This window comes from Alligator mississippiensis, chromosome 7, assembly GCF_030867095.1.
Source record: "Alligator mississippiensis isolate rAllMis1 chromosome 7, rAllMis1, whole genome shotgun sequence".
Taxonomy (NCBI): domain Eukaryota; kingdom Metazoa; phylum Chordata; order Crocodylia; family Alligatoridae; genus Alligator; species Alligator mississippiensis.
Window position 1 is genome coordinate 16,354,694 of NC_081830.1, and position 25,154 is coordinate 16,379,847.

At 45.1% G+C, this 25,154-nt stretch overlaps 1 protein-coding gene and 1 pseudogene across 1 annotated transcript; one reads left to right on the forward strand and one right to left on the reverse strand.

Annotated features, from left to right (window-relative positions):
- The first annotated feature begins 4,232 nt into the window (after positions 1-4,232).
- On the forward strand, positions 4,233-13,573 carry LOC132251862 (olfactory receptor 6F1-like). The gene is made up of 4 exons (XM_059731781.1): positions 4,233-4,322; positions 4,420-5,370; positions 7,368-7,569; positions 13,560-13,573. Exons 1-4 carry the CDS (start codon positions 4,233-4,235, stop codon positions 13,571-13,573), a joined length of 1,257 nt encoding a protein of 418 aa, XP_059587764.1.
- Positions 13,574-16,470: 2,897 nt separating this feature from the next.
- On the reverse strand, positions 16,471-18,352 carry LOC132251863 (olfactory receptor 14I1-like; annotated as a pseudogene).
- Between the last annotated feature and the right edge of the window lie 6,802 nt (positions 18,353-25,154).

The window sequence follows — 25,154 nt, forward strand, 5'->3', positions numbered from 1 at the left end:
TTGACATTCAATGTTCTTTGTGCTTTCAAGTATCTTAGGCAGTAACTCTGCTTCTTTGTGATAAGCACTGTGCTCTCTCTCTCTCTCTTTTATGTAAAAATATTACTTTTATTATCCGTGTCTTTTGTGTTATCTAATCTAAATTAAAAGCCATTTTCCACTGATAGTGTGGGGGTTTTAATTGTTTCTGGTGTGTATGAGTGAGTGTGGGGAGGGAGGTGAAATGCTGGGGGAAATGCACATGGTACAGTCTTTAGGTTGAGCTGATCCCAAAGCAATTGCAAGAAGTTTTCACCTGCATTTAAGAATAAATCCAACTTAGTCAAGTAGGCATCAACATGGGACATTACCCTGATTTTGAAGACCACTGATGAGGGTAGTCCCCTGAGAGCAGGGAAGTTCCTGGTTCTGGTTCTTGCTACCAGAGTTATTTAAACAATGACTTCCTAAGAGTCAGGAAGCCAGAGCTCCTGAAGGAATGGTATTCTTCATTCGGCTCCAGAGTTTAGCTGCCTCTTGTTCTCCTTTTGACCTTATCATTCTTGCACTCTTGGCCACCCAGAGGAAGAGTGGATGCTGCCTCCCAGCAATTGCTGCCTTCCTAAATTAAAGAGATGCCCAATACATGGACTTGAGCCCAATGCCTAAGTGCTATGGAGGAGTGGGTATTCAGACAAAGCCCTGTGCCTGATGTTTCCTACGGCCTTGCTTTGGGAATTTCAAGGAGTCAATTTGTTACTACACAGAGCTCTGTGGATGAAACAGGATGAGTGGGTTGATAATTAATCTGTAGAAGGAGAAACCCTGGAAGATCCCTATCCATGCCTGCAGCCAATCACATACCCTGACTGAGTTTTTCCCAGATATCTAGTAGACTGGCCTTGGCTAGGGGCCAGATTGACAGATTGTGTATATGTGTGTACGTTTGTGGACCCGTAGTGTCATATGTGCAGTTTGTGTGTGCAAGTATAAATCTGTGTCGTGCCCTCCTGCCTAACAGCGTGATATTGAGGTCCCAAGGGTTGATCTGACACGTGTCAAGTCAACAAGGACATTGGGATGTCACTGCCTCCTGCATTCTGGGTGCCATGGGACTACTGCTATTTGGGACACTCCAGGCATTAGGACTCCCAGCACTTGGGCACGTGACTGGGGCTCCTGGCTCCACTAGACCCCCCACACCCTGATCATGGGAAGAGAGCCTTTTACCCCCATAGTGGGGGAGGGATTGAAGCTGAAGCCCCAGGAGAAAAGGGCTGCAGAGCAACACTAAAAGTATGCTCCACTCACCTCGGCCTGTAAAGGGAAGGTGGAAACAGGTGGCAATATCCCTCTGTTGTGCCCGCTGGCTGGAGAGCTCACCATGGCTTCATGAAGCATTTTGAAGCACTCCAACCAAGAGGTACAATGCAATAGGGGCTGTCTGTGGCTCCAGAGACTGAAGTGCTATATTTTAAATTTTTATTTTCCTGCATAGTCAATACATATTTAAAAAAAAAAACCCCAAGATCCTTAAGCCAGGCACTTACATTTGCCTTTGATAATAGCTAAGAAAGAAAAGGTCAAAAACAGTTGAGATTTTTTTTTTTAAATCACCCTGCCTTTTTCCAGCAAAAATTAAAATGTTGCCCTTTTTTCATTTTATTGTTCAAAAGTGGAAAGTTTTCCTCCCCAAAAGAGGCAAAATGTTCCTGATATTCAGCATGTGATGAAAGAATTCAATACAGAACAAAATTCAGGGTTGTTGGTTGTAGCCATGTTCGTCTAAGCCAGGGGTTGTCAACTGGGGGTACACATACCCCTAGAGGTACTTGGAAAAGTCCCAGGGGGTACCAGCGGGTGGGCGGGGATGGAGCGCTGCCACCCACCACCAGGGCCGGGTGTGGGGTGTGTGGGGGGTGAGGGCAGCAGCACCCTCTGCGAACCACATAAATGCCCCAGCTGGCCAGATGTGGGAAGAGGGGAGCACGTACATGGTGGCTGCCACCACCATACACCACCTCACGCTGCCGTCACACACCGCTTTCCCATGGCCAGTCGCACATGCGGCTCCGTAGGCTGCTGATGGGTGGCTCGTGATTGGCTGGGTGCACGGTCCATCAGTAGCCCGCAGAGGTGCTGCAAGCATGTGCAATTGGTTGTGAGAAAGCGGTGCATGGCAGCAGTATGGGGCAGTGTGTGGCGGTAGCTGCGGCCACGTGCAAGCCCCCCTCCTCCCTCACCCACCTCCACATCCAGCTGCTGCCACCAGAAGGGGTACACTTCTTTTAAAAGTTTGAAAACCCCTGGTCTAAGCACATAGGTAAACAAAGCTCTTTGGGTAGGTGTGATGTCTTGTATTAGACCACCTAAATAGTTGGGAAAATTGTTCTTTGCAAGCTTGCAGAATCTCCCTACGCCTGAGGATGGGTGGTTGTGCCCGAAAGCTTGCAAAGAACAATTTTTCCAACTATTCAGTTTGTTGAACAAGAATCAGAACACTTTAATACATCTGAATGTGGTGGGAGTGGAAGTTTTTAGTGTTACAAGATCTTCTCTCTTTCTTTACTCTTCCCCTTGAGATTGGCAATGTGACTTTATTTGTATTGTCTGGAGAATGAATATATTATTAACCCTCCCCTCCTCATTAATTTCCAAAGCCCTCTTGAAAAGACTCTGGGGAGATATACTTTCATTCAAGAAGGATAAATACCGAGACAGGAAAGAGGCTTTTTTTTTTGCACTACCTGTAACAGAAGATACAAGCCAAGCTGCTCGTGTAGCTGAGAAGCATGTGAAGTAGACGGATTCTAGACAGAAGGCACAAAGGTGTCTGTATCGAAGGAGTCACACATCAGAGTTCAAAACTGGGCCTCTCTCTCCTAACGGTATGTTAAGTTTTGGTACTCATATTTAGACTGAAATTGTCAGATAGAGAAATTACATAGTTTATCCTCCTTCTCCGGTGCAATATTTGTGTGTGTTGTAGCAATTTCTGCTGTGGTTTTGCTAGATAATGATTGAAGAACTCCAAGAGGGTATTATCCAGCTGACATCTAGATGGTGCCTGAATCTCAACAGCAAATTTCAGCTCTTTGCATTAAAGGACTAGATGTCTCCGCACCAACTAGAAAACACTGTGGTTTTCAAAAGAACAAAGCAATTGTGGTGTCTATCCCTCACTGAACATCAATGGAGAGTTGGGATGACATTCTACTTTTCCCTGACCATCTAAAAAGTCATTTTTGGATCATCGACAGGACATTTTTGGCACTTAGGTGCGGAGGGGAATTCTATTTCTTAGGTACATGTGGAAGACTATGCTGTCTCACTGACTGGTGACAGTAATATGATAGAGAAAGCACACACTCCCAAATATAAGTACATAGCTAGGGCACGCACGTGGAAAGTCAGAGGATTTGAATGTTGGTATCTTTGGCACCTCCTAGCCCACCTTTGGGATCTGCAATCAGCAATGGATATAAGAAGACTATCTTAATAACAAGGTCCTGATAACTCTTAACAGGAGCAACATTTAGGTGTCATCTGTTCACAGTTTATTCTACAGTAGCCATTTGCTTACAGCAATGATTCTCAGCCAGGGTACCTTGGGGTGCCTCAAGATCATTTGAAGGGTGCTGCAGGAAGTAAGTGAGGAGCTAAGTGACATACAAAGAGATAATCAAATAAGGGCAGGCTCCGGCTCTCCCTGCCTTGTTGCTCCCCTGCCACCATAGTCTGGCCCTTGTTCAAGGAGGAAAGCACAGTAACAAATAAATTAGTTTTTTAACCTGGGTGCCTTTCAATTCACAAAAGTTATGGAGGGGAACCTTGAATCTAATAACAGTGCAAAAAAGTCCAAAAAAGGCTGAGAACCACTGCCTTTCAATAAGTAGTTTATCATAATGCCATCTCATGGTAAGGCATTGTAATATTGGTCAACTGTGTACAGCCATCCCAGGACAGCAGCACATCAGCTTACTTTGCATCTCAATACAATTTACATCAGTGAATAAAACCAATCTCAGTTACATAGCTGTAAGTTGATGTCTTTTATCCAGGTCATAACATAGGTCCCATAAAGCGCTCTATGTCAGCTGGTAGGATGTGGGTAAGGAGGAACATACTGGTGATAGCAGTCAGGTCATCACTCACTTGAACACTCATAAGTGGAGGGTCACCAGAGATAAATGAATTTGTATACTAGGAGATCCAGAGGGCCACACTAATAAGTGCTTGATATATAAGCACATATGATTGATTTAAAGGTGGATATACCAGGTGACATGTCTTTCTGCTCTGCATTCTTGGATCAACTCTTAAGCAAGAAAATAGCAAGCGAGGTGAGAAATTCAGAATTTCTGGAACGAAATAGCAGCACTTGTTAAAACATAACTGTATCTTAAATGTAAATGATGGTGGTTGTTTTCTTTCCTGTAGATGCAACCCTTGACAAAAACCAAACAGGTAAATCAATCAATCATTACAGAATTTATCTTCCTGGATTTTAAGGATGCTCAGGAATGGCAGGTTCTCCTCTTCTTGGTGTTTCTAGTCATCTGCATTATCTCCATGGCTGGGAACATCCTCGTCGCTGTGCTAGTTGTGGCTGATCAGCACCTTCACACTCCTATGTACTTTTTCCTGGGGAACTTGTCCTGTTTGGAAACTTGCTACACCTCCACGATTCTCCCCAGGATGTTGGCCAGCTTCGTGACAGGGCACAGAACCATTTCAATGAGGGCCTGTCTCACACAAATGTACTTCTTTGGCGCTCTGGGAGCTGCAGAATGTTACCTTTTAGCAGCGATGTCTTACGATCGGTATTTAGCAATCTGTAAACCATTGCATTATGTAGGTCTTATGAATGGCAAGTCCTGCCTCCAGCTGGCAGGTGGGTCTTGGATAATTGCATTTCTGACTATTAGTATAATTGTGTTATTGATCTCTTGGTTAACTTTCTGCGGTGCTAATGAAATTAACCATTTCTTTTGTGATCTCACACCGGTGGTAAAACTCGCCTGCACGGATACCAGGGTGATGGAGCTTGCAGCTTTCATCTCCGCTTCCATAGTGACTCTGCCACCATTTCTATTAACTGTTGTATCCTATGTTCTTATTATAGGCACAGTTCTGAGAATCCCTTCCACCACTGGAAAGCAAAGGGCATTTTCCACCTGTTCCACGCACCTCATAGTGGTGACAATTTTCTATGGGACCCTAACAATTGTGTACGTCTTACCAAAAACCAGGACTCTTAGAGACCTGAACAAAGTGCTCTCTCTTTTCTACACAGTCCTGACTCCCCTGGCCAATCCTCTCATATACAGCCTGAGAAACAAAGAGGTAAAACAGTCCCTGAGAAAAGCTGTCAGGAAATTTATGGCTTTCGTAAGAGTTCAGGCAATTAGAATGAAGTTATTTAAGTTAACAAAAAGCTGAAAATACCCTAGTTGGGATATGTGAGAAGGAAGGGGGGTTTTGGTGATATCTTTATTGGATTGAGTATATAGTTGGGAGAGATGTTACACAAGCTTTCAGGCACACACTGCCCTTCTCCAGGTCACAAAGGTGCAGTTTAGGACCCCCTTCTGCAAAAGCTTGTATTCTGAATGGCTCAAAGTGTGTGAGGGGGAACAGAAGTTGAAAGCATCCCATTATTAAGCTAGGTTGCATTTTTTTGCCTCAGATTACATTAAAAAAAAAGTTTAAGATCCTCTTTAAAATATTTTTTCGCAGAATTTTTTTAAAATGTGTTAGTTTTGGAGGGTTTTTTGTGACCTGCATTACAACTGGGACCAGAAGCATCCTCATTCATCCATTAGTTGGGGTGATCAGCATCTTTGGATGTCCTTCTTCCTAGGAGACTTGTCCTGCTGGGGAACTGTTACACCTTCACCATAATTCATATGATGCTGATCATTTCCATAACAGGTATAAAATCTTCCTTTCACTGGCTGTATTGCTCCATTTTCTTTTGCCAATGCCTGTCAACTGTAGAATACTACCATCTAATCCTCATTGTCTCCAGAGACCGATGGCTGCCAACAAACCACCTAGCTTCAGTATCTTGTGATCAGTACTTAGTATTAATTAAACCATTGGATTATACTGAATCCAGTCAGTTCCTGGCTCCTGTACAACTAAATTTGCAGTGATTCGTGTAATAATATTGATGCTACAATTAACAAATCTGCTGTCCCAGAAAAGCCAGCCATTTTTTCTTGGTTGGTGCCCAAAATAAAACACTTCCGCAGTAAGCCCCTCTTGATAAAACTAGTGATAAAAATGGGTACATGCAGAGAGAACACTCTTCTTCCTTTAACACTGGTCTCCTTGGCTGGAATAATCTAGTTGGGGATGGTCTTGCTTTGAGCAGAGGGTTGGACTAAACAACCTCCTCAGGTCCCTTCCAACCCTCATTGTCTATGATTCTATTATTCCTATCTTAATATCCTTTCAGCCATCCTGAGAAACACCTTTCTCCATGTGCTTCTTTCATATTATCATGGTTATAGCTTTCTACATGGCCCAAGTCATCTTTGATGGATCACAAATTTATTCCCCTAAGCTATGAACAGACGTCACATTTGGCCCAGAAGAAACTGTTCTCTCCCAAGGCAGAATTTGGTTATTCAGACACCTATTTCCAATGTCCTCAACCAAAGCCTGAAAATCCGTGGAGAATAAAAAAAAAAAAAAAATGGTAACAAATGCTCCTGGAACACTGTTAATTATGTCTGACTAGTGGTCTTGTTCTGAGACATACATTCCAGTTAGTCCTCCAGGCATCCTATAATGCACCGATTTTGTCCCAATCCTAGCTCCTCTGGTGCCAAACTTCTATTGCCAAGAGGTGATGAGGCACAGGTGGCCTCACCCACCTATTAATTGCTCTGCATGATGAGCTGCCATCCATTCTGCACTCACCAGTCATTCAAGGTCAGCACTGGAGCCTGTTTCCATCTGAACAACCACAGACACAGCCACACATTAGGGGCATCCATCCATTGGCAATATATTATGACTAATCCACCACCCATCAAGCCAAAGTCAGACATCCACATGCCTCTATCTATCTGTCTTACTTGAACTATGGTCACTCCATCTGCATCCTGTGTGAGGTGCCACAGTAGCACTAACTGGATTAGGGAAGATGTAGATCTCATCACCATTTGGAGACAGGCAGAGAACAAGCAGGCACTCTGTTCAAGGCATAGAAACCAGGTAGTCTTTGAATGGATCACCATGGAAATGGCACTCATGGACATGACCATTACTGGTTCCAGTGCTGCTCCACGTGCAAGATCATGAGGAAATAGTTCACAAGGGCATGGGCTTCCAAGCATGTGTCAGGTGCACACAGGGTCACATGCCCCTTCTACAAGGAACTCTCCAACATATTTGAGGTGAAAAATGATGTGGATCCAGCCACATCACCCAGTAAAGTGAAGGTTCCTGATGCCACCATGGTCAAAAGCACCCAACCCTCACAAATGACTTCAGCAATGACCCAGAAGATCATCCAGGTCAAGGACTTTCAGGCTGTTCCAGTCAGCATGGACTTGGAAGTGGACCTGAGCTCAGACAGTAAGTGGCCAGAGTCTTCTGGCCATTCCTTGTCTGCACCATCTCAGCTAGTCCCATTGCTCTGCATCAATAACCTGGAGTCAAGATGTTTTCGGTCTGCTTAGGGCCACGTGAGCTCCCTATCAGTGACTAAAGTGACTTCTCCTTAGTCCCAGAAATACAGTGTACAAGAGGACCATACTCACGTCATGACTCAGCCCACATCTGCAAATGGTAAGTGGAAGTCCAAAGCTAGATTAAGATAGAAAAGGACCAAGTAATGCTAGGGAGTGAGTGAGGATGCAGAACAGTCTCTATGCAACCCCATGGCGTCACGTAGGGACTGCCCTCTCTCCCCCAGCCCTTATGTGACTACAATGTGTGTTAAGAGTAGTACTACTTAAATCAGATGAGGAGATTAAGGGCGTCTTTTTTTTTATTTTTACGGAGGTGTATCCATAATGGTCAGCATGCCAACATTGAACCTTCTCAGTTGGACAGTGATAGAAGAAATTAAACACAGGCAAAATAACCATTTCTCACTTACTATCTCATGTGCTTCCCACCATCTCACACCATAATAGCTGGCCCACAGCTACAAACACCCTCCCTGTTCTGCCTAGCTTCTTATCCATACTCTAAATAAGGCACTAGGCATTGTGCCAAGGAATATGGTGACTTGCCCAACTCTCACTCCCAGCCCCTCTCTCTCATAGCTAGGTGGTTTCTAATCACTTAGTCACTGCTGCTGAGGAAATAGGTGCTTTTCCTGCCCCCTGCCCCACCCCTTCCCTCTCTGGCATCCCAAGAGAATCCTACTGACATGGCACACCACCTTTTGGCTCCCCTTCACCTCATCCCCTAGTCCCTCCACCCAACAAAGACAGTTTGTGGTCATGGGTTTTTTCACAGCTGCAGGTATTCACATGGGGGAGGATAGGAGCACTCAGTTCATTGCTTTCTCAAGCTTTGCATTTTGAGCAGTGCAGTGCCAACATCTCACATGCTTATGCCAGCAATTGGCTGCCTGTTATGCTTGAGGCAGGTTTATGGTGGCTTGATTGTATCCTGGTTGGACTGTGTGAGGTAGTGATCCCAGGTGGTCAGGTACCTCGGCAGATGCTCTATTATATTCTAAGGTAAGGCCCTACACTTTGTTGAGCCATCGTAGCACACCCTCCCTTTCCTGGAGTCAAAGTCAGCTAGGACCACCATTTCTTGCAGTAGCAGGACAACAAAGACTGGTGGGTTACATTGTGTGAGTGACTCCTGCCTCTGGCCAAGGTGATGGTATTCTGCATTTATAGGCAAGTGCTGTTAGAGATCACACCACAGACCAGTATTATAACAGCTTATATGAGCAGAATGTCACTACCAATATCACCATACTGCCCCCACCCCAAGTGGGTAGCACAGTTTTAGGGGACCCAAGGACTTTGGGCTCATAAGCTTTGCTATACCCATAAAATGTAGGACCGTGGCTGCTTTAGGGGGACCTCCTGATTCTTCTGAGGATAAGGGGAGAAGAGGGGAGAGTGAACATACCATGCTGAGAGCTAGTGGGTCAAGTGATCCTGTCCACTGACTAGATAGCCTTACAAATTGCAACTTTGGCTGGGAAGTTCTTCATGCTATCAGGGCAGAAGTGAGCAAAACAATGAACTCCTGTTTCCATGCTCTCCTGTCATGCCACATACCTATAAGTAGCAATGATGGCACCTCAGCATCAGATAATGTCCCAAGCCTATGGGACCAGGTAGAGGAAAAGCCAATGCACACACAAGCATGGACATGCTGAAAAATCAGGAGGAGGCCAGCTGGTCCTAGGTCAAGGAAGCTAGGTTATGGCAGTGCATGGCAACAGCACACAGGATCAAGTGCTCTCCAAATGGCTTGCCAGATGGTATGCAGTGGCCTAGGCTTGCTTTGTGGCTATTGCTGAGTGGACAACAGAGGCACTCATGGAACCCGTGAGTCAAGTGGAGCCTATGCATGGCCTGAAGTCTGTACTGACCTTGTAGACAGAGACCATCCTTGGCATGTCATACCTCAATACAAAAGTCCAGCCAGACTGTCCATGGTCCCCTGAGAACACATACTTCCACCAGACTTCACATTCCCAAGGCGTGCCCGAAGGCTGAGACAGGAGTGAGCAGGCTCCAGATATCTACCAGGTGTCATGGCTGTAACGGACATCCAGCAGTGGTGGTCAGCAGTTGACTATGCAATGCATGACTGGGCTGCAGCCATGACAGACCCACTCAGTGCTGACCTTCTTGGGGCAGTAAAAATGGACATGGGACCTTAGGAAGATGTTGGCTCTTTGGGATATATGATGAGGGAATGGTTGCTATTTTGTCTGCATTTGGTTTCTGGTTCTGTTCATCCTGTTTTTGGTGTCCTGGGAATTTTTGGTTGCACTGTTTAATAGAAGACCTGCCCATTGTATAACATATAAACATGGTGTGCACTGTATGTATAGGGCTGGAAGCTTCGCCAGGTAGGACAAGTATTCAGTGGGAAAAAAAGCTTGTGCAGGAGTGTCTTCTACCCTTTCCCAGGCTGGGAGGCTGGCTCACTCCCAGCCCCACCTAGTCTCCACAGTAACTATGCGGCCTGTATGGAGCTCAGGGAAGCTGGCACAAGCATCTTCTGTTGGCATTGCCATTGTCCATTGCCATCCCCAACACTTCTGCCAGTGCTGGAAATAATCACACAAGAGTGCAGATTCTGCTGACAATGTTTAATGGATTGCAAGAGAAGACTTCTCTACAAATCACCATGCAGACCCTCATCCCAGACTCTGGCATCTGACACACACACGCATTTCCCTGTGACTGACATCCCCATCATGATCTGTAGCCCAGTTCATGTGGCTTCCAGGGACAGCTCTTGCTGCAACCATCAGCTGCTGACATAAAGGCTTCTCCTTGGCCTCCCTGGTTTGGAGAGGCTCCCACATTAGCCTGAATATATCTTTGGCGTGGTAGCTGCTGGCATGAAGGGAGAGCAAGGCATAGCCACAAGGAAGGCCTTTTGGTGCTTGGAAGTGCATGAGCTTATTCCCTGGGTGTTGTCCTTCACTTGATATACAAATGTCTGAAGCCAGGTTGGCCATCAAGGTCTACTGATGATACCTCTTCCATGCAACCAACCATGAGCACAAGCTTACAATGCCTGCAAAACAAGGCACATGACTGGATCTATTCTGAAGACTGGCTAATAGCCATAGGTGGTTGTGGTACCAGTGAAAATAACAGGGCAAGAGTGGCACAGTGACTTCCACCAAAGTCCTTCCCACAAACATTTTACCAGTCATTCCCACCCAGCTGAACATGCAATGGGTGCTTTGCTCAGGGCTGAGGAAACCCAAAGAAACTACAGACACTTTCAGTAGCCTCCTGCTGATGGAGAAGTGGCAGTGCATTCAAACGCTCACTAAGCCCCATCTGGAAGGGTGATGCATGTACATGCCAGTCCCATGACTTTCTGGATCATGCACAAATGCCGGGAAGACTGGGCTCAGGACACATGTGAGGTCTGCTCGTACCCTAAGAGAAATGTAAAAAGTGCTCTTTTTTCTTTTTCTCTTCCACTACAAACAGAGTCCTGTGTTCTGACTCCTTCCTTCAGACCTCGCATACAATCACAGAGGCAAAGAAATAAAGCAGCCCCTGAAGAAAGCAATCAGGGAATAGGTGGTATATTTTATGAAACATATTTTATGAAAAAGGGATCTAATCTTGACTCAAGAGTCTTCAAGTGAAGGACAAACCACTATGTCAGTTGGTAAATTGTTCTTTACCTTTACTGTTAATAGCTGTCTCATATGCAGAAATAAGGCAATTTAGATAACTGAGAGCTCAGACAGCTTCAGTAGATCTCGGTTTTAAATATGTTTTTTTGTCCCTGGCCAGTGGTTAGTTTTGGCAAATTACTTCCCCTCTATCTATCTTAGTTGCCTGCCTATAAAATGGGGGTTATGGCCATGAGCTCTTTCTTCAAGAACTTGGGGTAGAAGCCTATTACCCCAGATAGCTGATTGAGTGGCTGATTAGTACAATTTCTGTAGCTATGTGCCTGATTGCAATTACATAATTATGTTGCAGAATCTCCACCCTTGGAGGTTTTTAAGACCTGGCTAGACATAGCCTTGGCTGGGATGCTGTAATTGGGGATGATCCTACTTTGAGCAGGGGGTTGGACTAGATGCGACCTCTTAAAGTCCCTTCCAAACCTAACTTTCTATGATCTAAGTATATAGATGAATTGCATGGCTATGTTTTAACCATGTAAATTGGCTGTGCAGCCACTGAACATGCTGCATGAAGCTACACATCCTCTCCAGAGAGATGTGTGGTAGCTATCTGCCCTCTTGGGCAATTTTGTTACACACCCATATCTATCCACAGCCTACATGGGCCCTGGGTAGTCTAGAAAACATAGCTGTGCTAAAAGCACAACTACCAGGACTTTGCCAGTTGTTCCATATGTAGCTGCTGACCGTTGAGCAACCTATTCATGAAAGGGGACCCCAGGGCCACGTGTGGCTGTAGAGAGAAAAGAAAGTAGGCATAGTGTCATTCTGGATGGCCAGGTCTGGGGGTCACCCAGGGTTAGAAGAAGAAACTAATATCTGAGGGGAGTGTGCAGAGTCTGAGTCTAAGGGAGTAAAGAAGCTACCTGGGGAAAAGAGTCAGAGATCCAGAGGGTCAGGAGGCCAGCCAGGATGGGTATCCAGGAGATCAAACCAGAGTCAGGTTAGGTACCCAAAGGTCCAGACCAAATTCAGGGCTCATGGGCAAGCTGACTCAGGTATCCAGGGAATCTATCAGAGAGCCTGTAATGGCACTAGCCAAGGGAGAGGCAGCCTGAGCACAACATCAAGACAGCATTGCTACCCAGATACTTTTTTTAGGGCAGGGTTTTTTTAATAGAGAGGGGCAAAGAATCCACTGACATCCTGAGCCGGTGTCTTATCTCTCTATATGAGAGCTGCTGTGACAATGTGCCCTCTGCCCCTGTGCTAGGAGCTGAGTTGACAATCTTCCTGCTGCAATGCCCTAGGAAGAGTAGCAGGTTTTCCCTGGCCAGGGCAGAAAGGTGCCCAGGTATAGTTCTGTAGCCTTCCAGTGTGCAGAGCCTCTGCCTTGACACAGCTTCCAGACAGTTGCTGGCACATTGGAGGAATGATCTATGAGCGCACCCTTTGTCTGGAAGTACATGGTGTGTATGTTGGGAAGGGGGGAGATGTCCTGAAATCATTGCCTATCCTCACCGCACAGGTATCCAGAGCACTGCCCTCCTGTTTCCTCTGTGGGAGAGCAGACATGACTAGCATTGCCCTCCATAGATATCTGCGCAGCTCTGAGGCTTCACAAGATAACCAAGTTCATCCTTTGACTCAAGGCAGAATCATCCCTATCTAAACCACCTTGCACAAGTGTTTATCAATTTTTTTCTTAATGTTTTAGGAACAAACCCTCACACCTACCTACCAGGCATAAAACCTGAAATATCAAACACTCTTTAATTTGCCACAAACAAAGGTGGGGAATGAGTGTGCTATCAATTAAGTGCTACTGCAAGAGCAAAAGAAGAGTTTGTTAAAATATGCTCAAGAGATCCAAGGAAGAGGACCACACCACCTAGTACAGAAGAAGGCAAAACCCCTCACCATCCATGGAAAAAGCTGACCATGGGGTAAAATTCCTTCCTGACCCTCTTCCCTTTCCCTACCTCCTTCCTAAAATGTGAAGCCAATAACTGTACACAATACTCTAGGTCTGGCAGAGCCAGTGTGGAGTGGAAAGATATCATCATCTCTTGTATCTTGAGCCTAAAACTCTTGTTGATATAGCCCCAAATTACAAGTACTTTTTTGTGTGCATCACATTACTCACACATGATGTGTCTGTGATCCACTAAAACCACCTGATTCATCTCAGCAATGCTGCTACCCAGGCAGCTGTCTCCTATTCTGTATTTTGCATTTCATGTTTCTTTCTTAGATGAAGCACCTTAAGAAGCTCTTAACTTTATTCTACTGTCTCTAGCCCAGCTCCCAAACCTATTTTTGGTGGTGTCTCAAGGCCTCCATAAATAAGACTCTAGCCACTAGAGTAGGAAAGAGCCCTCCCAGGCTAGCAGGCACAGCTTATATAGAAAACACAAAGTAAAACTCTACCGGCATTGGTGTGAGCTGATTCAACAGAAAGTACCAGAAAGTAACTTAAGATTCACACATGCAGATTCATCACATTCACATAGCTCAGATCATTGAGATCCTTTTTAATTTCAGTTCTATCTTCTGATGAGTTTGCAATCCTTCTCAGCTTCCTGTCATCTCCAGTCTTGATCTGGAAGCTTTCTCCTTGAGCTTGTAAATCACTAATAAACATGTTAAACATTACTGGGCCCAGGAGAGATTCCTGTGGGATCCCACTCGAAACCTCCTGCCACTCAAAAATTAATCCATTTATCATTAGATATTGCGAACAGTTATTGAACCAATTACTGACTTCTAGTAATTTTATGATAAAGTCATGAGGGACGATATCCATAGCCTTACTAAAGTCCAAATAGACTATGTTCACTGCATTCACTTGTGGTAGTTTGGTCATACTACTTTTCCGGTCTGTTCTGTAGCTCACGGGTCTGCATGCTGAGCTAACAAATATGAGGATGTGACTTCAAGATTAGGTGTAGGCCTCTAATTGTGGACCTGGGCACTAGAACTTTAAGGAAACTTTTGATTGCAGAGCTGCTGGCCACTACCTTTGAAAACTTGTGGTAACTGGGAGAGATCCTGGACAACTAGAAAAGAGCAAATCTAGTGCCCATCCAGGGATCCACTTGGCAGCCTTGGAAAAATCATGGAAGCGGTCCCCAAGGAATCAATTTCTAAGCAGTTGGAGGAGAAGATGGTGACTGATTAGGAACAGTCAGCATGGATTCACCAAGGGCAAGTCATACCTGACTGCCTTCTATGACAAGATGACTGGCTCTGTAGATATAGGGTGAACAGTAGATATGATATACCTTGACTAAAGACAAGCCTTTTGATATGGTCTCCCACACCATTTTCACAGGCAAGCTAAGGAAGTATGGATTGGATAAATGGTCTGTAAGGTAGATAGAAAACTGGCTGGATAATTGGGTTCAAAGGACAGTAATCAATGGTTTGATGTCTAGTTGAGAGCTGGTATCAAGTGGAGTATTCCAGGGCCTGGTCCTAGGGCTGATTTTATTCAATGTCTTCATCCATGACCTAGAAGATGGCATAGAGAATGCCCACAGCAAGTTTGCAAATGCCATCAAGCTGTGGGAAGTAGTAGATACACTAAAGGTAGGGCTAGGATTCAGAGTGACCTAGACAAATTGGAGGGTTGGACCAAAACAAAACTCATGAGGTTGTACCTTGGGGGTCTTCAAGAGGAGACTGGACAAGCACCTAGCTGGGGTCGTCTGACCCCAGTGCTTTTTCCTGCCCAAGGCAGGGGGTCAGACTTGATGATCTACCAAGGTCCCTCCCAACCCTAACATCTATGAATCTATGAATAAGGACAAGTGCAAAGTCCTGCACTCAGGACAGAACAATCCCATGCACCAGTATATGCTGGGGACCGACTGGCTGGGCACCAGCTCTGCAGAACAGGATTTGGGGCTACAGTGGACAATAAGCTGAATATGAGCCAGCAGTGTGCCCTTGTTACCAAGAAGGCTAACAGCATACTGGACCACGTTGGTAGGTGTGTTGCCAGTAGGCCAAGGGGAGTGATTTTTCCCCTCTATTCAGCACCAGTGAGGCCAAATGTAGGGTACTGTGTCCAGTTTGTGCCCCCTGCCCCTACAGAAAGGATGTGGACAAATTGGAGAGAGTCCAGCAGAGGGCAACAAAAATGGTGAGGGAGACTAGGGCACATGACTTCTAAGGAGAGGCTAAAGGAACTGGACTTATTTAGTCTGGAGCAGAGAAGACTGACAGGGGATTTAATAGCAGCCTTTAACTCCCTGCAGGGTGATACCAAAGAGGATGCAGCTGGGCTGTTCTCAGTGGTGGTAGCTGACAGAACATGTTAAACATGATTAAAAAAAAGACCCTTAGTCAAGGTTATACATGGACACACTCAATTTTAATAACTCAATAATATCAGCAGCATTAAAATATTCTCTCTCTTGGGATTCCCCATTTAAAAAGAAAAACCATGATATAAGGAAATACTAGCTGAGAAATCATGCAGATGGGCATCTAAGCAAACATTCCTAATTTCCTCACCACCCCCCTGCCCCACCCCCCATGCATCCATCTGCCCAAGTACTTCCAAATACCTATCCTGAAGAAAAAAAGCCCACTGACTGACTGATGAGGAGTATGCTTTTAAGAAACACGGGTAAGCTCTCATCCCACAGAACACCTTTGATTCCCTGAAATCCACTACAGACTTGTCTCTGCTATTGATTTGACAAGGAAAGTAATGAATTACCACAGTGACCCAGTTCCAGTAGCAAAATAGGACATAAGGAAGCTTTGTGCCTAGCATCCCATCCAGCAAACTTTGAGCATGAAGGACTATTAACCAAGTTCACATTCATAGGTGACCTGAATTAGCAGGGGCATTAGCACAGGGGAAGAGCAAGGTTAATCTTAACTTGCTGGAGCTGTAGCAACATACCTTGAGCACTTTCACACCAAGCTCCTTTGAGATGGGAAAGATGGTAGCATCAACTTCTAAGTATAGGAAGTCTAATTGCAATTAAGATGATTTCAGTCTAGAGGAACTTTACTTACATCAGTGAAGATGGTGTGGATTGCACCCTGCTTTACTGTGGTGAACATATCTATCAGTTATACTACACACACACACACACACACACACACACATATATCTCAATGCAGAAAAAAAAATAATTAAATAACACTTATGAGAAAAAGATGGACACTTGCTTCCCAGTGAATATTTTACAGACAATCACTTTCCCAAGGCCAGCTTTGATCTCCTTATTCCTCATGCTGTAAATGACAGGGTTGACCATTGGCGGCAATATGGCATAAAGGACAGATTCTATGAGATCCAGAATGGATGGGGTGCTGGAAGTTGGTTTCAAGTAAGCCGAAATGCCAGTGAGAAGAAACAAGGAGACTGCAATGAGGTGAGGAACACAGGTGGAGAAGGCTTTATGCTGGCCCTGCTCTGAAGGGATTCTTAGTACTGCAGTAAAGATCTGAACATACGAAACAACGATGAAAACAAAACAGCTTAAATATAAACAGACACTAAAGGCAAGTATCCCTGCCTCACTGAGATAGGATTCAGAGCAGGAGAGCTGGAGCAGCTGGGGGACATCACAGAAAAAACTTGCTGATGATGTTGGACTGGCAGAAAGGTAACCGAAAAGTGTTACCAGTGTGCAGTGCAGAGTAGGGAATGGCACTGACCCATGCACTGACTGCCATCTGGACACAAGCTCTCCTGTTCATGATGGTCTCATAATGCAGTGGTTTGCAGATGGCAATGTATCATGATGGTGAGGAAGGCAAAGGTGGCTGTAGCAAAGAAAAAGAAGAGGAAAACTTGGGCAACACATCCAGCATAGGAAATCAACCTAGTGTTCCACAGGGAATTGCCCATGGATTTGGGGACAGTCACAGAGATAGTTCCCAAGTCGAGGATGGACAAATTTAGGAGGAAGAAATACATGGGAGTGTGAAGGTGGTGGTCAAGGGCTACTCCCATGATAACGAGGAGATTCCCTATCAGAGCTGGCAGGTACGCTGCTAGAAAGATGGCAAAGTGTAAAAGCTGCAGCTGCCGGACGTTAGAAAATTCCTGGAGGAGGAACTCGGTTACAGTGGTTTGGTTGGACGTTGCCTTCTTCAAACCATAGTATGATGCCTGTGGAGGGAACAAAAAGCTCAGCAATCAGTATCAGAATGGCTCTGATTCTCCTGTCAAAAACATCTCACACGCTCACTTTCGAATACACACAGGATCAACTGGAGCCAAATCTTTAGTCTACGGGAAAAGTTTGGTTTTGAAGGAATATTTTGATTTGGATACAAAACTGAGCAATAGCGTTATTCAGCAGGCACTATGAGACAGGTGACATTCTTGCTATCAGTTAGGAGGTGTAAACTCACTATGCTTTTAAAATTTGTGTTGTATTCAGGTTCATTATGAAACTATTGTTACATGGGAGATCTTTTGTAGAGTTCACAGGGCTGAGTCACCTGCAGCATCTGTCCCAAAACTCGGCTGGAAAAAATAAGAGCAAATACAACCTTTAGGTTTAAACCTTTAGATAAAAAAGGTCCCAACCCCACTGTGAAAAAAACCATACAGCACGTCTAGCAAACAGTAACAGTAATGTTTCAACATGGCATCGCTCCATCTTCCCGAGGATATACCACACAGGACCTGCTTGTAAGAAATAACTCCACACCAAAGGTTTGCACGCAGACTGAATGCCACCTGGTTGCAAACTAGCATACGGGGCTGCATAAGAGCTGGATTGTCATCTCTATGTGAAAAGGAGGTACTACTATCACTCGGATACTTCTGCTCTGTATAACCAAGCTGTCACTTTGCTACCAGGACCAAAAGCAGGATTTTGGAGGGAGTCTGCCTTACTCCGGTGATTGCTACACAGCAGTTGGGTTTAGCCTGCAGTAACGGGGCCAAAAACAGAGAATCCCAGCCTCACTGACTTTCTTTATGCCCTTCATTTCCAATTCTGTGTATTCAGACTTGAAGCAAGTTACCGTGCTGGTCTTTGTGGGGGTTTCCACAAGCTTCTGTTGCATTTGGTCCTCTGCTGTCAGTATTCGCTGCTCATTACCCAGCTCTCAATCTATCTAGTCTCTCTTGCCTCTGCCACTATAGCTTCTAGATAATAAAGACATGGATGATTTGATTCAAATCTATTTCTGTCTACAAATGAACTGGCTGTAGCTGCCTCCGAGTCTCCTGTACTGAAAGGGCAGAAGATGCAGTAAGGTGATTTATCTGTGTCACTGTCCTAAGGGCTTGTGGGACTCGCTCCCTAGAGCTCTTCATCGCTCAGAAGCAGAGGCCACAAAGTAAACACTCCTGATTTAATGGTTTTTAAAGTCAGAATGACCATCCTGGGTTTGTAGTTATGACCTACTATAAGGCACAGGTCATAAGTTTCATCCAGGGTTCCCTGGCTCCTAGCTCAGTGTAAGTTTGGGGACATATTGACAAAGGTTTTTAGGTACCCGCAGATGCTGAGAGATGTTCAATTGAATTTAGAAAGCTCCATGAGCTGGTTGGCTAGTTCCTTTTGTTTAAGTGATGCTTAAAATCACAATAGCTGCTTACCTAAATCTTTAGATATCTCAATGCCTATGGAAACCTGGTCCTGAATCTATGGCATCCTTTATACCCTTTCTCAATAAGGAGCAAACTGCCATGACTCAGATTGCAACCACTATGGGGTAAAACCATGCACAGAGGTAGTTATCACAAACTAGGGAAATCTCCTCCTCCTCTAATTCTGAGAGACTTATTTTTCCTATACCTTTAGGTTCCTTGAAAATCATAGTCTAACTTGACAGCAAGACCAACCAGGCACCAGGTACTGGACAGAAGAAGCTAAAATGATTAGGGCTTGTGAGATCTAAGCCCAATGCTATAATGAAGGCCAGATAAAGTTTGCCTACAAGGATTCCTAAACACCCAAAATGTACCTTCTGTACATGTTCAGAAGCAATGAAATTCAATCACCTAACTGCATGTTTCCTTTCTAGGCTCCACTGTAATCCATGTTAATGATGGGAGGGTGCTTCATCCTGTGGAGGAATCTCATCCTGTAGTTGCTCTCCAAGCATGGCTGTCACACAGACAGCTGTGAGCTTAGTGTACCAACTTTTAGCACAAAGGATTGTGGTTGGAGCACTCACCCACCAAGTGGGAGACCTGAGTGTCAGGCCCTTCTGCAGCAGTGTCTATTGAGTCTGCAGAGCGCTGGAGTCAATTGTTTTGGGACAGAGGAATTGAGGAAAGGAAGGAGGGGGAGCAGCAGGGTACGGACTCTGGACTTCAGAAAAGCAGACTTGGACTCCCTTGGGGAACTAAGGGGCCGGATCCTCTGGGAAGCCAGTCTAAGGGGGAAAGGAGTCCAGGAGAACCCATTGCATTTTAAAGAAATCTTAGTGAGAGACCAAGAACAAAGTATCCCGGGGCACAGGAAGACTAGCAAGTACAGCAGAAGACCAGCTTGGCTTAGCAAGAAACTTCAGTGAGACAAAACGCAAAAAGGAAGGGTATAAGAAGGGGAAACTTGAACAAACAACTAGGGAGGGGTATATTATATATTATATATTGCTTGGACATGCAGAGATGAAATCAGAAAAGTCAAAACACAACTGGAACTGCAGCTAGCAAGGGATGTGACGGTTAACTAGAAGGGTTTCTACAAGTATGTTGGCAACACCAGGAAGATTAGGGAAAGGGTGGGTTCTTTACTGAATGGGGAAGGCAACCTAGTGACAGAAAATGCAGGAAAGGCTGAAGTGCTCAATGCCTTTTTCACATCTGCCTTCAAAGGAGAGGTCAACTGCCAGACGACTGCACCTGGCAGTACAATTTGGGGAGAAGAAAGCAGCCAACAATGGTGAAATAACAGGTTAGGGACTATTTAGAAAAGCTGGATGTGTACAAGTCCATAGGGCCCACTGAAATGCACCCAAGGGTGCTGAGAGAGTTGGCCAAAGTGACCGCAGAACCACTGGGCATTATCTTTGAAAACTCACGGTGATCCGAGGAGGTCCAGAAAAGGACAAATATAGTGCCCATCTTTAAGAAAAAGGAGGAGGAGCATCTGAGAAACTAAAGACCAGTCAGCCTCACCTCAGTCCCTGGAAAAATCATGAAGCAGATTCTCAAGGAATCCATTTGTAAGCACTTGGAGCAGAAGATGGTGAGTAGGAACAGTCAGCATGGGTTCACCAAGGGCAAGTCATGGCTATTAAACCTGATTGCCTTCTATGATGATTTGATGGGCTCTGTTGATGCAGGGAGAGCAATGGATGTGATATACCTTGATTTTAGCAAGGCTCTGGATACTGTCTTGTACATCTTTCTTGCAAGCAAGCTAAGGAAGTATGGGTTGGAGGAAGTAGACTTCAAGGTGGATAGAAAAGTGGCTTAATTGTCAAGTTTAGAGGGCAGTAACCAATGGCTTGATGTCCAGTTGGCAGCTGGTATGAAGTAGAGTGCGCCAGGGGTCAGTTCCCAGGTTAATTTCAGTGGTGATGCGTAGGGGGTGCACAGGGGTGCACATGCACCCCCTGAGAGCCCCAGTGCACCCCCTGACTGCATTTGTAGGAATTATGCCAACAGATTGAGGGAAGTGATTATTCCCCCTAAAAATAATATTCAGCATGTCTGGAGTGCACCTACTAGAGAAAGGGGACACATTTGGGGCCCCTACTAGAGAAAGGATGTAGTCTGGGGCTTTTAACAACAGCCTTCAACCACCTGAAGCGGGTTCCAAGGAGGATGGAGATAGACTGTTCTCAGTGGTGGCAGATGGCAAAACAAGGAGCAATGGTCTTGACTTGCAGCAAAGGAAGGTTAGGTTAGATATTAGGAAACACTTTCTAATGAGGAGGATAGTAAAGAGCTGGAGTGGGTTATCCAGAGAGTTTCTGGAATCTCCATCCTTAGCAGTTATTAAGACCTAGGTACACAAAGCCTTTGCTGGGATGCTCTAGTTGAGGATGGTCCTGTTTTGAGCAGGGTCCTGTTTTGACCTCCTGAGGTCCCCTCCCACCCCCATTGCCTATAATTATTAGGCATCTCAACAGGTTTCTACTCCTAGTAACGCATTTATGTAATCAAGTCCAGGGAGGCACATAATAGAGGAAAAAGGATCTGGCCAAAAGGGTCCAGATTCCAGTGCCCACTAAAGCAATGAAGCTGGGCTAGTTCACACCAAAGTAAGCTCCAGTTCAGTTATGTAGTTAAACCAACAGAAATGTTGTGTTGGAGCACAATCAAGTTTTTATTCTGTGGATTGACAATGCATCTTAAAATGTACGGCCGCTTTTCTACTGACAGTCATCTCATGACAGCTATGAGAAGAAAAAGAATAAATAAAATTGGAAGCAGTGTGTCTTATCCCAGAACAAGTGTATTGTTGGGAGCGAAGTTTAATAAGCTTCCAGGTACACACTGCCCTTCTGCAGACCAGAAGAAAGGCAACACATGCTCAAAACCTTGTCTGACTTCTCTCCCAACAATACGGTTAGTCCAATAAGAGGTTTTGCAACAAAAAATTTGTTCCTCATACCGTTCCTACACCCTCATGGCTACAAAGACGCTCCAAACTAAAATGGGATCTACTTTTACCAGGGGCTTCACAGGTGTCAAAGTACTGAAAGTGGTATAAAGTTGGTATATAGGAGAAAAGAATCAGAAAGCAACTTTTAGCGCTAGACTCTCAAGAAACCATCACAGTTTTGTTGACTTCAGTGAAGTTTAACAGATTTACACATCTTAGGGATCTCTTCTAGTGCTTTCAATGGAGCTACGTCTGTTTCCACCAGATAGATACGGCCTGGATCCATTTTCTTTAGTGGTGTGATGCATATTCACACCAGTTGGAAATGTGACACATACATTGTAAACATGGTTTGGATAGACTCAGACAAGCTTGCAAATATGAGAGTACCCTTCCTTTTACAATTTGTTTGAGAAATGTGATGGTTCAACGTCAGATTAAATCTCACCCCCAGGGCTACAAGAAAGGGAGTTCAAATAGAAGGTATGGGGACATGGTAGAGAACCCTGTGTATTAAGGCTGGCATAATCAAAGACAGGTAAGTGCTAAATTCCCTGTGTACAGTCAAAGGGACTAGTGCAGGCTTAGGGGTGACCTGGAGGCAGCCTAAAAGTACATAAGGGGTTGCATCAGGATCTGGGGAAATGCCTGCCAGAGCGCCCCAAGGAATGACAAGTTCCAACTATCACAAACTCCTCCAAGACCATTTTAGGCTGGGCGTAAGGAAAAACATCTTTACTGTCTGAGCCCCCAAGGCCTGGAATAGACTCCCTCCAAAGGTGGTGCAAGCACCTACTCTGGACTCCTTTAAGAAATGTTTGGGCACTTATCTTGCTAGGATCCTTTGACCCTAGCTGACTTCCTGTCCCTGGGGCAGGGGACTGGACTCAATGATCTTCTGAGGTCCCTTCCAGCCCTAATGTCTATGAAATCTATGAAAATCTAGTCTCATTCAGATGCAAATCATGATGTGAAGTAAGACGACCCAGGTTTTTTCCATTCTCTGCAAAATGAACAAAAAAATGTGTTAATGCAAAAATTGTCCAAGATGCTTCAAAGTCTGTGTCAGGTCCCTTTGCAAGGTCAATCCAATCCCCAGTTCTGTTTTATGGAAATCCACGCTTTTTTTCATGGAATTATTCTGGACCGGTCTTTTGAGCTGTTTACCACCCCGACTTCTGTTAATTCTCCATGGGATAATCAAAGCTTTGTGTCTCTCTTGGGTATTTCCTAAGGGAATTGGTCAGTGTCATAGGAGGGGATGCTGGGACAGTAAGCAGCAGGAACACTAAATGTCTACCTGAGATGGAAAGGTGATGGGTCTGCTGGCTTTCAAAAGGACTGCAGGCCATTCTGGGATGGCCATGCAGGATAGGTACCACTGCCAAGTGGGGCGGAGGGTATTGCCCTGCTTCCTGTTATTGTTTCAATTTGAGAATGACTGAGTTTGGGGAACAGCCACAGCCCATGAGAGAGGAATGTAAGAGCTTGGAAAGGATAGTTAGCAATAGCTGAACAGGGAATTCCAGGGAAGCCAAAGGGCAAAGAAAGAGGTAGACAGGCTGTGGAAACAGGGGGTTTCCCCTGGCTCGCACTTGCAGGGAATCAGTTAGGATGGCCAAACCAGGATTAGAATTTAGATTAGCATCAAAAATTAAGGACAACAAAAAGTCCTTCTTCAGGTATATAGGGAGCAAAAGGAAAGTGCAGGGAAGCATAGGACCCCTATGAGACAAACTAGGGCAATAGGTGACAGAGAGTGGGGCAAAGCAGAGCTCTTCAATGAGTTCTTTCTTTGTATTCCTAGACAAATCTCCCAGTTGGATCATAGATAGAAACAGGAGGGACACTAGCCCACCAACTGTTAGTGCAGACTTAGTGAAGGGGCACTTGGAGGGGCTGGATATATTCAGATCAGAGGGCCCGAATGAACCTTATCCAAGAGTGCTGAGGGAATTGGCCAGTGTCATAGCAGAGCCACTGGCACTGCTGTTCGAGCACTCATGGCGCCTCGGTCAGGTCCCAGAAGACTGGAAAAGGGCCGGTGTGGTCCCTATTCTCAAGAAGGGGAGGAGGGAGGAACCAGGAAACTATAGGCCAGTTGGTCTCACCTCTATCCTTGGGAAAACTCTTGAAAAAATCATTAAGGATCACATTTGTGGGAGCCCAGCAAGGAAAATAATTCTGAAAGGAAATCAGCATGGTGCTCTATTTACTGGGGCACCCCCTGGAGTAACTAGAAACAATGGCCACAAACTGATGGAGAGATTTAGGTTGGACATTGGAAAGTATTTCTTCACAATAAGGGTTGCCAGAATCTGGAATAGGTTTCGAAGGGAGGTGATCCTCTCCCCTACCTTGGGGGTCTTCAAGAGAAGACTGGACAACCACCTAGCTGGGGTCAACTGACCACAGCGCTCTTTCCTGCCCAGGGCAGGGGTTGGACTCAACAATCTACTGAGGTCCCTTCCAGCCCTAATATCTATGAATCTATGAATAGCGGGTAAGGAAGCTGAGAAGCAGGGGAGTGGCAGTGGGGAGGGTTAGGAGGGAAGTTGGGGAAGAAATACACAATGTTGCTGGTGTTCATGGAGATTGTGAATGCAGGATGGGCAGCTGGTTTGGGTTGGGAGTGGGGGCACTCTCCTTGCTCTCCTTGAGCACACCCACTGGATTGGATTCCCCCAAAGGACTGGTCACCCCTCCAGAATTTATCTAGATTATAGGTGAACCTAAAAGGGAAACAGGCTCCTAGGTGATTAAATTGCATTGCTTCTGAAGGTGTACAGAAGCTAAATCTTAGGTGCTTAGGAATCATTGAGGGCAAACTTTAGCTGGCCTTCATTGCAGCATTTGACTTGGATCTCGCTTAGACCTAGTCATCTTAACTTCTTCTCTTCAGTGCCTGGTGCCTGGCTGCTCCTGCTATCATGTCTGACTATGATTTTCTAGGATTCTATAAGAACAGGAAATTAAAGAAGTGTCCCTGAAATAAATAAAGGGGAAGACTTGCTACTTCATGATAACTTGGTGCATGTTTGGTACACCTGACTCATGGCAGTTTGCCCCTTGTTGAGAGAGAGTATAAATGATGCCATACATTCAGGATTGGGTATCATAGGCACTGAAATTCTTAAAGATTTAGGTAAGCAGCTCATGGGATTTAAAACAGCTCCTAAGTGAAGGGAACTAGCCAAACAGCTTATGTAGCTTGCTAAATTCAACTGAGCATCTGTCTGCATGTGGGTGCGAAAAATCCACTATTGATCCATCCCACAGGATACATAGAAGCAGGGAGC

Bases quoted from the DNA above. Each gene is read 5' to 3' on its own strand.
- LOC132251862 (XM_059731781.1), top strand. From the start codon at position 4,233: ATGATTGATTTAAAGGTGGATATACCAGGTGACATGTCTTTCTGCTCT. The intron at 4,323-4,419 runs GTGAGAAATTCA...TCTTTCCTGTAG, and splicing joins GCAAGAAAATAGCAAGCGAG to ATGCAACCCTTGACAAAAAC. The intron at 5,371-7,367 runs GTAAGAGTTCAG...CCCTTCTACAAG, and splicing joins TCAGGAAATTTATGGCTTTC to GAACTCTCCAACATATTTGA.